At 56.2% G+C, this 12,585-nt stretch overlaps 1 protein-coding gene across 18 annotated transcripts in view; it reads left to right on the forward strand.

Annotated features, from left to right (window-relative positions):
• LOC119847706 (guanylate-binding protein 1-like) overlaps positions 1-12,585 on the forward strand; it is a 60,972-nt gene that overhangs the window by 41,829 nt on the left and 6,558 nt on the right. Inside the window, exons 1-5 of one of the 18 annotated variants that reach the window (XM_043502164.1) lie at positions 3,863-4,098; positions 6,953-7,015; positions 8,982-9,186; positions 9,430-9,557; positions 12,248-12,357. The exons of 12 other annotated variants lie outside the window; for them this stretch is intronic. In XM_043502164.1, the coding sequence (XP_043358099.1) occupies positions 9,000-9,186; positions 9,430-9,557; positions 12,248-12,357 (425 nt within the window). In that variant the 5' untranslated portion in view covers positions 3,863-4,098; positions 6,953-7,015; positions 8,982-8,999. Of the gene's footprint in view, positions 1-3,862; positions 4,099-6,952; positions 7,016-7,948; positions 8,827-8,981; positions 9,187-9,429; positions 9,558-12,247; positions 12,358-12,585 lie in introns of those variants that run through there. 5 more of the 18 variants (XM_038383240.2, XM_043502165.1, XM_043502157.1 and 2 more) reach the window with 5 other exon arrangements.

Here is a 12,585-nt window from a genome sequence, read left to right on the forward strand (position 1 = left end):
CCTCCATCCTGCTGGCACTGTATGGGGCCTCCGGGTGCCCTAGAGCTCAGGGCCAAAGTGTCCTGGAGTGGGGGGAGAGGTGGGATGACTCCTGGGTACATCTGGGGTCTGCTCCCAGCCCATATCTGGTGGTCGAGCTAGAAGGACTAGAAACCCGACTAGAAGGCTCCAAGGTCCACCCACCCCAGGCGATCTTCATTCACAAGGGCGCTGACCTGTGCCAGCTGCCTCAGAGGACTTAGGAGGGGGAGGGGGAGCATGACTCTCTCATTCTCCTCTTCCTTGAAACAAACCTACTGTGTTGGAAATGAGCCCCTGGAAACTCCTTTTGGAAAGTGGGCGGCAGCCAGAACCCCAGCAGGGAAGGGGAAGGGTTGGGTTTGGCCCATTTTCCAGCTGGTCGATTCACGCGGGCGGGTCCCAGCATCAGGCAGGGTGCGTTGTTGTAGGACAGCTGCTGTCCTCGGGATGGGGGCACTCGCATGTCTCAGCACCCGTGCACGCTGGCCCCGGGCAGCTCCCGGGGGCAAGTTCGCCTCGCATAGCTCTATGGCTGGGTCGGCCCAGAGCCAGGAGCACTTGGGGGTGGGGGGACCTGAGCTGGGGGGAAGTGCTGCCCGGCTCCGGATGAAAACACTGCTGGGTGGCCGTGGTGGTAGCTGCGGTGCCTTGACCCCGGCAGCCTGCAGAGGATGCCCCACAAGGACTCGCTGTGGCGCCCCTCCTGCCGCAGTGAACCCTATGGCGCATCTGGCAGCCGGGCCGCAGCGGGTCCCTGCACACAGATTGAGGTGCATAGGTTGGGGCTCCTCCGCGCGCAGCCAGGCCCGGGTTTGCTCCAGGCTGACCCTGCAGACCGAGTCTGAGTCTCCCTCCCAAGCCCCGGCTGGGAATTTACAGCACCAGCTCGTCCTTCACAGGTTTCGATACACCTTGGGCAGCACCCACGCTAGTGTCGTTCCCTCTGACGGCATCCTGGGCAAACCCGACGGAGCCAGAGAAACCCCACTGAAGTAAGTTTAATACCTTTGGGGTCCACTAACTCCCAGCCCCACCAACTCTAACCCACTAGATCAGGAGTCCTGGTCCCAGCCCCCCCTGCTCTAACCCACGGGGCCCCACTCACTTCCCAGAACCAGGGATAGAACCAGCGATGAGCTGCCAGAAGATGAAGATCCGGTTTCTTCAGTTGCTCCGGGTCTTCGGCCGAAGGCCCGGAGCGAGTGAAGGACCTGCCCCTGAAGTGCCCCCGAAGGTGCGCAGTGCTGCCGGGTGAGTACAAATTCACAGAGGAGCCGAGAGCTTGGGTGAGACGGACAGGACAGGAGTTTGCCCACCCCTTTAACAACCGGTTCTAAACCGGCTGCAAAATTTAACAACCAGTTCGCGTGAACTGGTGTGAACCGGCTCCAGCTCACCACTGGATAGAACCCATGAGCCCTGCTCCGTGTCTCCCACAGGGGATTAGGCGCCCACTCCAGTTGGAGGGTGGGGGCACAGTACAGTGGGGAGCAAGTCAGGAAAGAGCTAACTGCTCTCAGGGTATGAAATGGGCGAGGGGGTATCCCAGCATCCCAGCCTGTCGCTCAGTATTAAAACCTCCCTGGGCACACTGGGCCAGTCTGGGAAGCTCCCGAGGCTCCCCCCAGCCAGCACCCTGGAAAATCAGCCAGGGCTTCTCAGTGCCCAAACCGCCTGGCCCGCTGCTGGCAAAGGCCCACTACAAAAGCTGTGCCAGGGGATCGCCCGGCCCCAGGCCCAGATCCTGTACTGGGATCACTCCACTCCATGGTGACTTTGCGGCAGCTCGATGCCGGCTCAAAACCCCGCCCTGCAGGGCCAGGCAAACCCTGGCAACAGGACGTTTAAATCTGGACTGGACCTACTGCTCCATCCAGCACAACACAGCTACAGAGTCCCCTGCACCACACCCTGCAGCGGGACATTCCCAGCCAAGCCCCCCTGCCCCTGCGGCATGGCATCCATGACTGCCTCACTGGGCCCAGCGCAACCAGCTGCCAGAACATCAGCACAGCCAGACTGGGTCAGCCCCATGGCTCATCTAGCCTCATAGCCTGTCTTCTGAGCGCGGCTGGTGCCAGCTGCTTTAGAAGGAGTGAACAGAACAGGTCATCTTCACGTGATCCATCCCCTGTCACCCATTCCTAGGGACACCCAGAGCAAGGGGTTGTGTCCCTGCCCATCCTGGCTAATAGCCACTGATAGACCGATCCTCCAGGAACTCATCTAGTTCTTTCTGAACCCCGTTCTACTTCTGGCCTCCACAACATCCCCTGGCAGTGAGTTCCACAGGTTAACGGTGCGTTGGGTGAAGGAACACTTCCTGTTGTTGGTTTTAAACCTGCTGCCCATCAGTTTCATCGGGTGTCCCCTGGTTCGGGTGCCATGTGAAGACACATTTCCTGAATCACTTTCTCTGCGCCAGTCATGACTGTATAGACCTCGGTCACATCCCTCCTTAGGCGTCTCTTTTCCAAGCTGACCAGCCCCCGTCTTTTCAATTTCTCCTCAGAGGGAAGCTGCTCCACACTGCTAAATGGGTTTGTGGCCCGTCTCTGCCCCTTTGCCAGCTCTAACAGAGATTTTTTGAGCTGGGGCACCCAGAACTGCCCGCAGCGTTCATGGGGTGGGCAGCCCCCGGCCAGCAGCGTGAGGAGCATCTGTCCGATTATTGCTCCCTCGCTTGCCAGCCTCTCCCGGCCTGTTCGCTGTTCGGGCTGCTGCTGCATATGGAGTGGATGTTTTCAGAGAAATGTCCATGATGCCGACCACATACCAGGACAATGATCTGAGTCTGGCTGCTCTAAATCCCCTGAATGTGTCTGAGTCCAATGGAAACTGAAAGCAGCCGGCTGATTCCGGGAAACCCAGTGGTGAGGGTGGGAGAGAGGGTTAAGTCTCTCCGAGCTGGTGACCCCGGCTGACCCTGCAGCTGCCCAGCTGGTGGGGATGACTGGAGCCCTTGGGGCCTGTGTCTCCATCCTGGAGGTGTTTAACCCTAGGTTTGCCTCGCTGGGTTTCCAGGCACAGAGGCAGATGCTGGCAGTACAGGGGTCATGACATACAGCACAGCGGTCCGGAGGGCACCTAGCAGAAGGTCTTTCTGCAAAGCCTCCTGCTACCACCCTGCTTATAGGGCAGAGTGTGCTGGGCTGGATGCTGTGTCCAAGCTCAGATACAGGCACTGCCTCGCCCCCCCTTGCCTCAGTTTCCCTTCCCCCCAACTCACTCCCTGAAGCCAGGCATCCCTGCTGACCTCCCACTGCCCTGCTCTATGCTGCCCAACACCCCCTACCGACCCCCTGCCCCACTCCCTGCAGCCTGGCACCCCCTACCGACCTCCCACCCCGCTCCTTGCCGCCCGGTGCCCCCTACTGACCCCCCACCCTGCTCCCTGCTGCCCCTTACGGACTCTCACCCTGCTCCCTGCAGCCCGGTGCCTCCTACTAACTCCCACCCCTCTCCCTGGCGCCCAACGCCCCCTACTGACCCCCCGCCCCACTCCCTGCCGCCCGGTGACCCCTACTGACTCCCACCCCACTCCCTGCTGCCCCCTACCGACCCCCTGCCCCGCTCCCTGCCGCCCGGCGCCCCTGAGGACTGCATTGGGGCCAGCCTTGACCGTGAGGGTTGCAGGGTGGGGAGGGGGGCTGGGAGCCAGGACTCCTGGGTTCTTTCCCCAGCTCTGGGAGGGAAGTGGGGTCTGGTGGGTTGGGGGGAGGGGGAGCTGGGAACCCAGGGCGGGGCGGGGGAGGTTTCCCCGGGTCAGATTGGCAGAGACCTGGGGGGTGGGGGTTCGCTCCCCTCTGAAGTGTGGGGCAGGGGCACTGGCGGGTTGAACTAGGGGATTTGCTGTCCCTGGAGTCTGTAGCCGGGGCTGTGGGGCCGGTACCGGGGGGGCTGCGCCGCCAGGGGGGCAGGCTGGATCCCGCGTCCCTGAGTCCGAAGGGTGACACCGGCCCCCGCCCGCTGCTTTCGGTTTCCATCCGACTCCTCCGGTTTCCTGGCTCGGCTCCGAGCCGCACGGCGCCGTTGGAGGGAGACGAGCGGACTCCGGGCCCCCGGCGCCCCGGACAGGTGGGTCCCGGCTGCTCCCCGACCCCCCGGGGCTCGGATCCACGGGGGGCAGGGCAGGGGGCAGCCATGGGCAGCGTGCGCCTGGGGCCATCGCCCGGGCACGGCAGCGGCTGCTGACGGGGGGTGGGTCCCAGGGTCGATCCGGGCTGGCCTGGGTGGAGTTTGGGGGGGAAATGGGGGGCTCCCCCGCACTGCAAGCCTCGGGCCGCCAGAGTGCCCCATGCAGGAGGAGCCCGGAGACTGCGCCCGGCGTGGGCCCCTGTGGCAGGAGTCAGAGCCGGGTCCGCGGGCAGGCCAGGGGATTGCCAGGGCATTCAGGGGAGAAAGGCTCTGGTCCGAGCCTGGTGAACCGCCGGAAGTGGTCGGGTCACTTGTGGGATGCAAGAGGTGGAAGACACAGTTCCTAATGTCTCTCCTGGGGGAGAGAAGTGATGTTTTAACGCAGTCGATCTAATCTAACCGGATGTCAGGGAGGCACTTGGTCCATGTTCCACACCAGAGCTTATTAGTTACACTGGAGAAGATCACAGGTTTCAGAGTAGCAGCCGTGTTAGTCTGTATTCGCAAAAAGAAAAGGAGGACTTGTGGCACCTTAGAGACTAACAGATTTATTAGAGCATAAGCTTTCGTGAGCTACAGCTCATTTCATCGGATGCATTTGGTGGAAAAAACAGAGGAGAGATTTATATACACACACACAGAGAACATGAAACAATGGGTTTATCATACACACTGTAAGGAGAGTGATCACTTAAGATAAGCCATCACCAACAGCAGGGGGGGGGAAAGGAGGAAAACCTTCCATAGTGACAAGCAGGTAGGCTAATTCCAGCAGTTAACAAAAAGAAAAGGAGTACTTGTGGCACCTAAAGTCTCTAAGGTGCCACAAGTACTCCTTTTCTTTTTGCGAATACAGACTAACACGGCTGCTACTCTGAAACCAGCAGTTAACAAGAATATCAGAGGAACAGTGGGGGGTGGAGTGGGGGGGAGAAATACCATGGGGAAATAGTTTTACTTTGTGTAATGACTCATCCATTCCCAGTCTCTATTCAAGCCTAAGTTAATTGTATCCAGTTTGCAAATTAATTCCAATTCAGCCGTCTCTCGTTGGAGTCTGTTTTTGAAGCTTTTTTGTTGAAATATCGCCACTCTTAGGTCTGTGATCGAGTGACCAGAGAGATTGAAGTGTTCTCCAACTGGTTTTTGAATGTTATAATTCTTGACGTCTGATTTGTGTCCATTCATTCTTTTACGTAGAGACTGTCCAGTTTGGCCAATGTACATGGCAGAGGGGCATTGCTGGCACATGATGGCATATATCACATTGGTAGATGCGCAGGTGAACGAGCCTCTGATCTGGAGAAGATGTACAGATTGGTACAGATGTGGTTTCCTCATCTCAGAATAGATAGACTGACTTTAGGAAAGGTGCAGAGAAGGGCAACTAAAATGATTAGGGGTTTGGAACGGGTCCCAAATGAGGCGAGATTAAAGAGGCTAGGGCTTTTCAGCTTGGAAAAGAGGAGACTAAAGGGGGATAGGATAGAGGTCTATAAAATCATGAGTGGTGTGGAGAAAGGGAATAAGGAAAAGTTATTTACTTGTTCCCATAATATAAGAACTAGGGGACACCGAATGAAATAAATGGGCAGCAGGTTTAAAACAAATAAAAGGAAGTTCTTCTTCACTCAGTGCACAGTCAACTTGTGGAACTCCTTGCCTGAGGAGGTTGTGAAGGCCAGGACTATAACAGGGTTTAAAAGAGAGCTGGATAAATTCATGGAGGTTAAGTCCATTAATGGCTATGAGCTAGGATGGGTAAGGAATGGTGTCCCTAGCCTCTGTTTGTCAGAGGGTGGAGATGGATGGCAGGAGAGCGATCACTAGATCATTACCTGTTAGGGTCACTCACTCTGGGGCACCTGGCATTGGCCATTGTCCGTGGACAGGATACTGGGCTGGATGGACCTTTGGTCTGACCCAGTGTGGCCGTTCTTATGTTCTTACGTAAAATGGGGATTAATCTGAGAACTGGAAGGTGGGTAAGGAACTGAAGGGCAGACAACAATGGGTCACACTGAAAGGGAAACTGCCAGGCTGGAGGCAAGTTACTAGTGGCGTTCCTCAGGGATCCGTCTTGGGACCAACCTTATTTAACGTTTTCATTAGTGACCTCGGCCCAAAAGGGGGGAGTTTGCTAATCAAGTCTGCGGATGACACCAACAGGGGAGGCATTGGCAGTGTGGGGGAGGACCGGAATATCAAATGAGAAGATCTGGATGACCTTGTAAACTGGAGTAATAGAAATGGGATGAGATTTAACAGTGCGAAGTGCCAGGTCCTGCATTTAGGGACTCACAAGCAGAGGTGAAAGTGAGCCGTTGTGGGCCAGGATGGCGTACCAGTAAGAACCGGCCGCCAGTACCGGTCTGTGCACGGCCGACGAAAGTGCTTTAACAACGCTGCCCTTTTTGCTCCCCCCTGTTGGTGACCCTACCGGCAGGGCCCCCGATGGGGGGAGAGCAGAAGGCGCAGTTACCCCTGGGCCTGGCGATTTCAAAGGCCTGGGGCTCCCGGCTGCTGCTGCAGAGTCCTGGAGCCCTCGGCCCTTCAAATCGCTGCCAGAGCCCCAGGTCTCTGGCTTCCACCACTGCAGCCCCAGGGCTCCTGCCCACTGGCTGGGGGAGTCTGCCCCAGCCCCGCCCCTTCTGCCCAAGGCCCCACCCCTTCCAAGGGCCCAGAGCGGCCCCCCCTTGCCAAGAACACTGGCGCAGGACACCCCGGTAACTCCTCGGATTTACTTTCACCCCTGCTAACAAGAATGTTTTGCTCTAAGCTGGGGACGTATCAGTTGGAGGGACCAAGGAGGAGAAACACCTGGGTGTGTCAGCTGATTGCAGGCTGACTCTGAGCTGTAAATGTGATGTGGCCGTGAAAAGGACTAATGTAGTCGTGGGGTGCACCAGGCGAGGGATTTCCAGTGGGGACAGGGAGGTGTTCGTACGAGGCCCTGGGGAGACCTCATCTGGAATAGTGGGTGCGGTGCTGGGCTGCCATGTGTAAGGAAGATGAATTCAAGCTGGGACGGGCAGACAAGGCGACTAGGATGATCCCAGGACTGGAAAACCGACCTTGTGAGAGGAGACGCAAAGAGCTCGGCTGGTTTAGCCTGACCAGACGCAGGCTGCGGGGAGCTCAGATCGCTCTCTGTAAATACATCCGGGGGATAAACGCCACCGAGGGAAAGGAGTTATTTGAGTTCAGTGTCAATGTGAACCACGAAAACAAACGGATATAAACTGCCAGCAAGTTTAGGCTTGGAAATGAGGCGAAGGTTCGACCGATCAGAGGAGTGACGTTCTGGAGCAGCCTCCCAAGGGGAGCAGTGGGGGCAAAACCCCGAACTGGCCTCACTCCTGAGCGTGATACGTGTATGGGGGGTTGGGATGACAGGGCTGCCTGCAATGGCATATGGCCCATCCCTGGCTCCTGTAGCAAAAATCCCCAAGGGCTGGAGATGGGGCACTAGCTGGGGAGGGCTCTGAGTTACTCCTGCGAATTCTTTCCCGGTGTCTGCCTGGTGGGTCTCGCCCACATATTCAGGATCTATTTCCCCCCAATTTCCCCCCAGGTCAGATTAGCAGAGACTTGGGGGGGTTGCCTTCCTCTGCGGCAGGGGGCCTGGGTCACTGGCAGGTTTGAACTAGTGTCCATGGTGAAGTCTCTGTCACGAGGCCGTCAGTGACTCAGCTGGAGGTCGGGGTCTGTTACCGGAGGGGGTGAGGGAGGTTCTGGGGCCTGCCAGGTGCCAGGGGTCAGACTAGACGATCGGGATAGGCCCCTCTGACATCAGTGGCGTCTCTGAGTACGGACAGACATGACAACTATAAACCTGTCCAGTGTCCCACGAGTGACGTGCCCCAGGGGGTCTGAACACGTTAGTGTTGCAGCTGGGCGAGGCTACGGTTTCGTTCATTTTCTCTCTTGACATAGGAGTTAGACACCGGGCTCCTGTCAGAGATTTCTAAGCTATCATCTGCAAAACCACCACCGTTTCCTGTTGCCTAAGTAGCCCCTGGACTCACGGTTAAAGTTGTGCCCCTCTCCGTCCCCCCAAATCTGAAATAGCACCGGTGTGGGCAGGCCCCATTGGTCTGACTGGAGCCACCTCCCCAAATACAGAAATCAAATAATGCCTATGCAGGCTGGGGGAGTGGGTGGAGAGCAGGGTCTGACCCGGCTGCCCTACTACCTACCCCCAACTGCTGAATGCTAACCCGGCCTCCTTCGCCATGCCCCTAACCCCATTGCCCTGCCCCAGAGCCTTACCCCTAACCCCAGAACTCCACCTGCTATCCCTGAAACTCTACCCTCACCCCTTAGCCCTAACCCCATAATGCTATCCCAGAACCCCACAGCTCTACCCCCATCCCCAGCCCTAAACCTAACTCAAATTCTTACCCCTTAGCCCTAACCCCATAACGCTGAACCTGACCCCGTCGACCGTAACCATATTGCTGCCCACTCTGGCCCCTGGGGGGTTAGACCTGACCCCGGCAAGTTTTCACTTTGAGCCACCACTTTCCCCAGGCATGCCCCAGGCTGGCGCTCTAACCACTGAACTGTCTTGCCTGTCCAACAGCAGCCCCGCCAGGTGCGATTAAAGGGGCTCCGGCAGGGGGTCTGCAGCGATGCCCAGGAGCACCAGGGCTTGTCTGCCCCAGGGTGAGCTGCCGTGGGCGATTCTGGGGTCCGTTTGCTGCACCTGGGGAGGGTGGAAGGGTCTCCCACAGTTTGGGGGGCCTGACTCTGTGTCTCATTGTCCTCTGCCCCCGTGTCTCATCCCCTCACGCTGACCCTCCCCTCTCTGTGTCCCACAGGCTGCTCCCCCCAGCGCGATGGCGGTCCCCATGCTGGCCCCCATCTGCCTGATCGAGAACAGCCCAACGGGGGAGCTGCGGGTGCAGCAGGAGGCGCTGCAGGTGCTGGCAGAGATCTCCCAGCCCGTGGTGGTGGTGGCCATCGCCGGGCTGTACCGCACCGGCAAGTCCTACCTCATGAACAAACTGGCTGGCCAGAGAACAGGTGAGAGACGTGAGCCCTGCCCCTGGGCGGCAGGACTCCTGGGTTCTCTCCCTGGCGCCGGCAAGGGAAAGGGGTCTAGTGGGTCAGAGCAGGGGGGCTGGGAGACAGGACTCCTGGGTTCTCTCCCTGGCTCTGGGAGGGGAGTGGTGTCTAGTGGTTAGAGCGGGGGGGGAGGAGCTGGGAGGCAGGACTCCTGGGTTCCATGGCTCTGCGTCTGTCCCAGCTCTGCCCCTCTTTCCCCAGGGTTTTCGTTGGGCGCCACGGTGCAGTCTCACACCAAGGGCATCTGGATGTGGTGCCTGCCCCATCCCTACCGGGCCGGCCACACCCTGGTGCTGCTGGACACCGAGGGGCTGGGGGACGTGGAGAAGGTGAGTGGGGGCGGGGGGCAGTGTATGACAATCAGCCAATTTGCAGAGCAGGATGGAACGGCCCTCGGCACGCAGGGGCTGCTGGGACTTGTAATTCCCAAGGGATGCAGGGCATTGTAGTTCAGGGCAAGGCATGCTGGGAAAGGGGATGGGGTATTTAAGGAGCTCCCGCCGCTAAGGGACAGACTCAGTGAGCCCCATGTAGGGGACAGAGGCTCTGTCTGATTGGGGTGATGCCCTATGAGGGGGGGCAGTGCCAATGCTGGGAGGGCTGGGGATGCCGTGGCAGGGCTGGGAAGGGCGGCCCAGGGGTGTGGCTGGAAATGCTTGTCCTGCCCAGAGACAACTGTTGAAGTATTGAAAATCTTCCCGTCCCAAATCGTGATGAAAAGTCAAAATGGGGGGAAAGTGTCATAGCTTGAAAATTGTCAAAAAAACGTGAATAATTTTCAGACATTGCATTTTGATTGTCCCCCCTTTTTTTTTCTTTCTTAACTTGGTATGAATTTACCAAAAAGTTGGCAAGGAGACGTCATTTTACCTTGACAAATAGAAAGTCTCTGTTTAGACAAACGGCCAGTTGGGCCATTTCTACAATTCTGAAACTTTTTTCCCCAATAATTTTTCAAGTCGGGAAATTTGCCTTAAGTGACCCTGTTTTGCTAGTGATTTTGGTGTCAACAATTCAATGTTCTTCAGTGACAATTTCCCGACCCAATGTAGCGATGGAGGGCAGGCCTGGCATTCGGGAGAGCCAGGTTCAAATCCCTGCTCCACAGACCCCCGGTGTGACCTTGGACTCAGTTTCCCCACCTGCCTGCCAGAGAGTGTGTGATGATAAATACATTCCATCTGGAGGGGGCTCAGACATGGCCGATAAGATGGAAGGGCTGGTAACGCCAGCCACCAGGAGGCCAAATAAAGTTGGGACCCAAAAAATGCACGAGAGCAGCTGCAAACCCCGCGCCCTGCAGTGGGGGCTGCTGCATCTGAACCCCGTGGGGTGGGGAGGTGTCGCCTTTCCAAAGCTTTAATGCAGCCACATGGTTTGGAAACTTACGTCAGTAAGAGAGGAGCAATGAGAGCTCCCACCCCCTCCCGTGCCTCCGGGAGTTGGTGATTTCACAGGGGGAAATACACCAACCCTAAATAGTGACTCTCTGTGACAATGATGCCTGTGGGAGCCAGCTGAGGTCACTCAATTAGGGTGAATTGCAAACAGAATGGGGCAGACAAACTCCAAAGCTGGTGGATATTCCAATATTTAGTTTTACCAATCCAGCACAAAACAGCCTCCGTATGACCTCACTGGTTGCTCAGAAGTCCAAACAATGCAGCTCCCTTAAAGTGCCCAGCCTCAGGCTGCCATCCAGGTACCCAGGTCAAAATATGGTGATTTCTGAAACTCTTATATCATAGAATATCAGGGTTGGAAGGGACCTCAGGAGGTCATCTAGTCCCACCCCCTGCTCAAAGCAGGATGAATCCCCAAATTTGGCCCAGATCCCTAAATGGCCTCCTCAAGGATTGAGCTCACAACCCTGGGTTTGGCAGGCCAATGCTCAAACCACTGAGCTATCCCTCCCCCTCTTATTTCATCATATAACAGAAAAAGTTCTTCTGATCCCAAAGGACCAGCCACATGCGCAGATCAATATATAACTTAGATCTTGTCCCAAAATCACGCTTAAGCCAATCTTTATGAACTAAACTAAAATGTATTGAAAAAGAAAAGAGAGAGAGAGGGTTGGTTAAAAGATCAATATACATACAGACGTGAGTTCAATTCTTGAGATTCAGACGCATGGCAGAGATGGTGAGCTTGTCGCTGCAAAGAGTCCTTTTAGAAATAGCCCAGAGGTTATAGTCCAATGTCCATATTCAGGGTGATTCCAGCCAGTGACTGGGATCTCAGTTCTTATGTCTTAGGCTTCCCCTGCATGAAACCTTAAGCAGATCTGCGATAAACAGGATCAGGTCCCAAGGCTTTTTATACATCTCTAACAGCCTCTTGGCCATTCAGTCCTGGGTGAACAATAGACTTCTGATGTTACTCCTTGTTTTCCAAATATCATGGTAATTAACACAAGGTAATTTGTCCATTAAGCTGTTCATATACAGTTTTCCACAGATTTGAAAGAGACATATAAACAATGCCACTACTTCAAGGTAAAAGTTAGCCTTCCGTTTTGATTTCTGCAGCAATAGCTAAGGTAATAGACTGGAACTGTCTGGTCACATGGTTAGCATCTAATAGATATAAGTAAACACACATAGCTAGTAATTACTTCCAATTTCTAATATACAGGTTTGCACTTCAAAGTTCTGGCCTAACTAGCACTAAATGGTCCTAATTGTCATTTGCACACTGTTCTCACACGCCTCTGTAGGTTGACTCTGAGTCAGCTGGCCTGCAGGATGCTTAATTCTTTCTGGCTGTGGACCATACTTCAATGAGATGTTATATTATAATCAGATAACGTCACACTCTCTGAGCTCTGGGAACGGGAATTCACTGTAGTCTGGGCTGGGACTCTGGAGAGCTGGGGGCTGATCCCCTGGCCAAACCTTCCTCATGCCTCAGTTTCCCCATCTGTGCCACGGGGCTGGGGAACCCGCCATGCTCTGCGATGGGCTGTGAGCTCTGTGGCTGGGACGCGCTCGGATGGTGACAGTGGGTATCATTCCAGGGTGACACGAAGAACGACACATGGATCTTCGCACTGGCCGTGCTGCTCAGCAGCACCCTGGTCTATAACAGCATGGGCACCATCAGCCAGCAGGCCATGGACCAGCTGCAGTATCCTTGCCTGGGGGCTGTGTCTGGGGAGCCGGGTCTCGGGGCTTGGGAGGCCCCATGTCCCCAGGGAAGGGCCCCGTGGTTCCCTCCAAATGCTTCACCCCCAGCAAAATTCTGACCCACAGTGCAAAGTGTGCTCCACAGCCCTCTCTAATGGCCGCTCTGTATGATGGGTTAACAACCCACTACTGCCACCAGCTGACAGAGTCGCTCCTTCAGCTCCAGTGC

Source organism: Dermochelys coriacea, chromosome 24 (assembly GCF_009764565.3).
Source record: "Dermochelys coriacea isolate rDerCor1 chromosome 24, rDerCor1.pri.v4, whole genome shotgun sequence".
Lineage (NCBI taxonomy): Eukaryota > Metazoa > Chordata > Testudines > Dermochelyidae > Dermochelys > Dermochelys coriacea.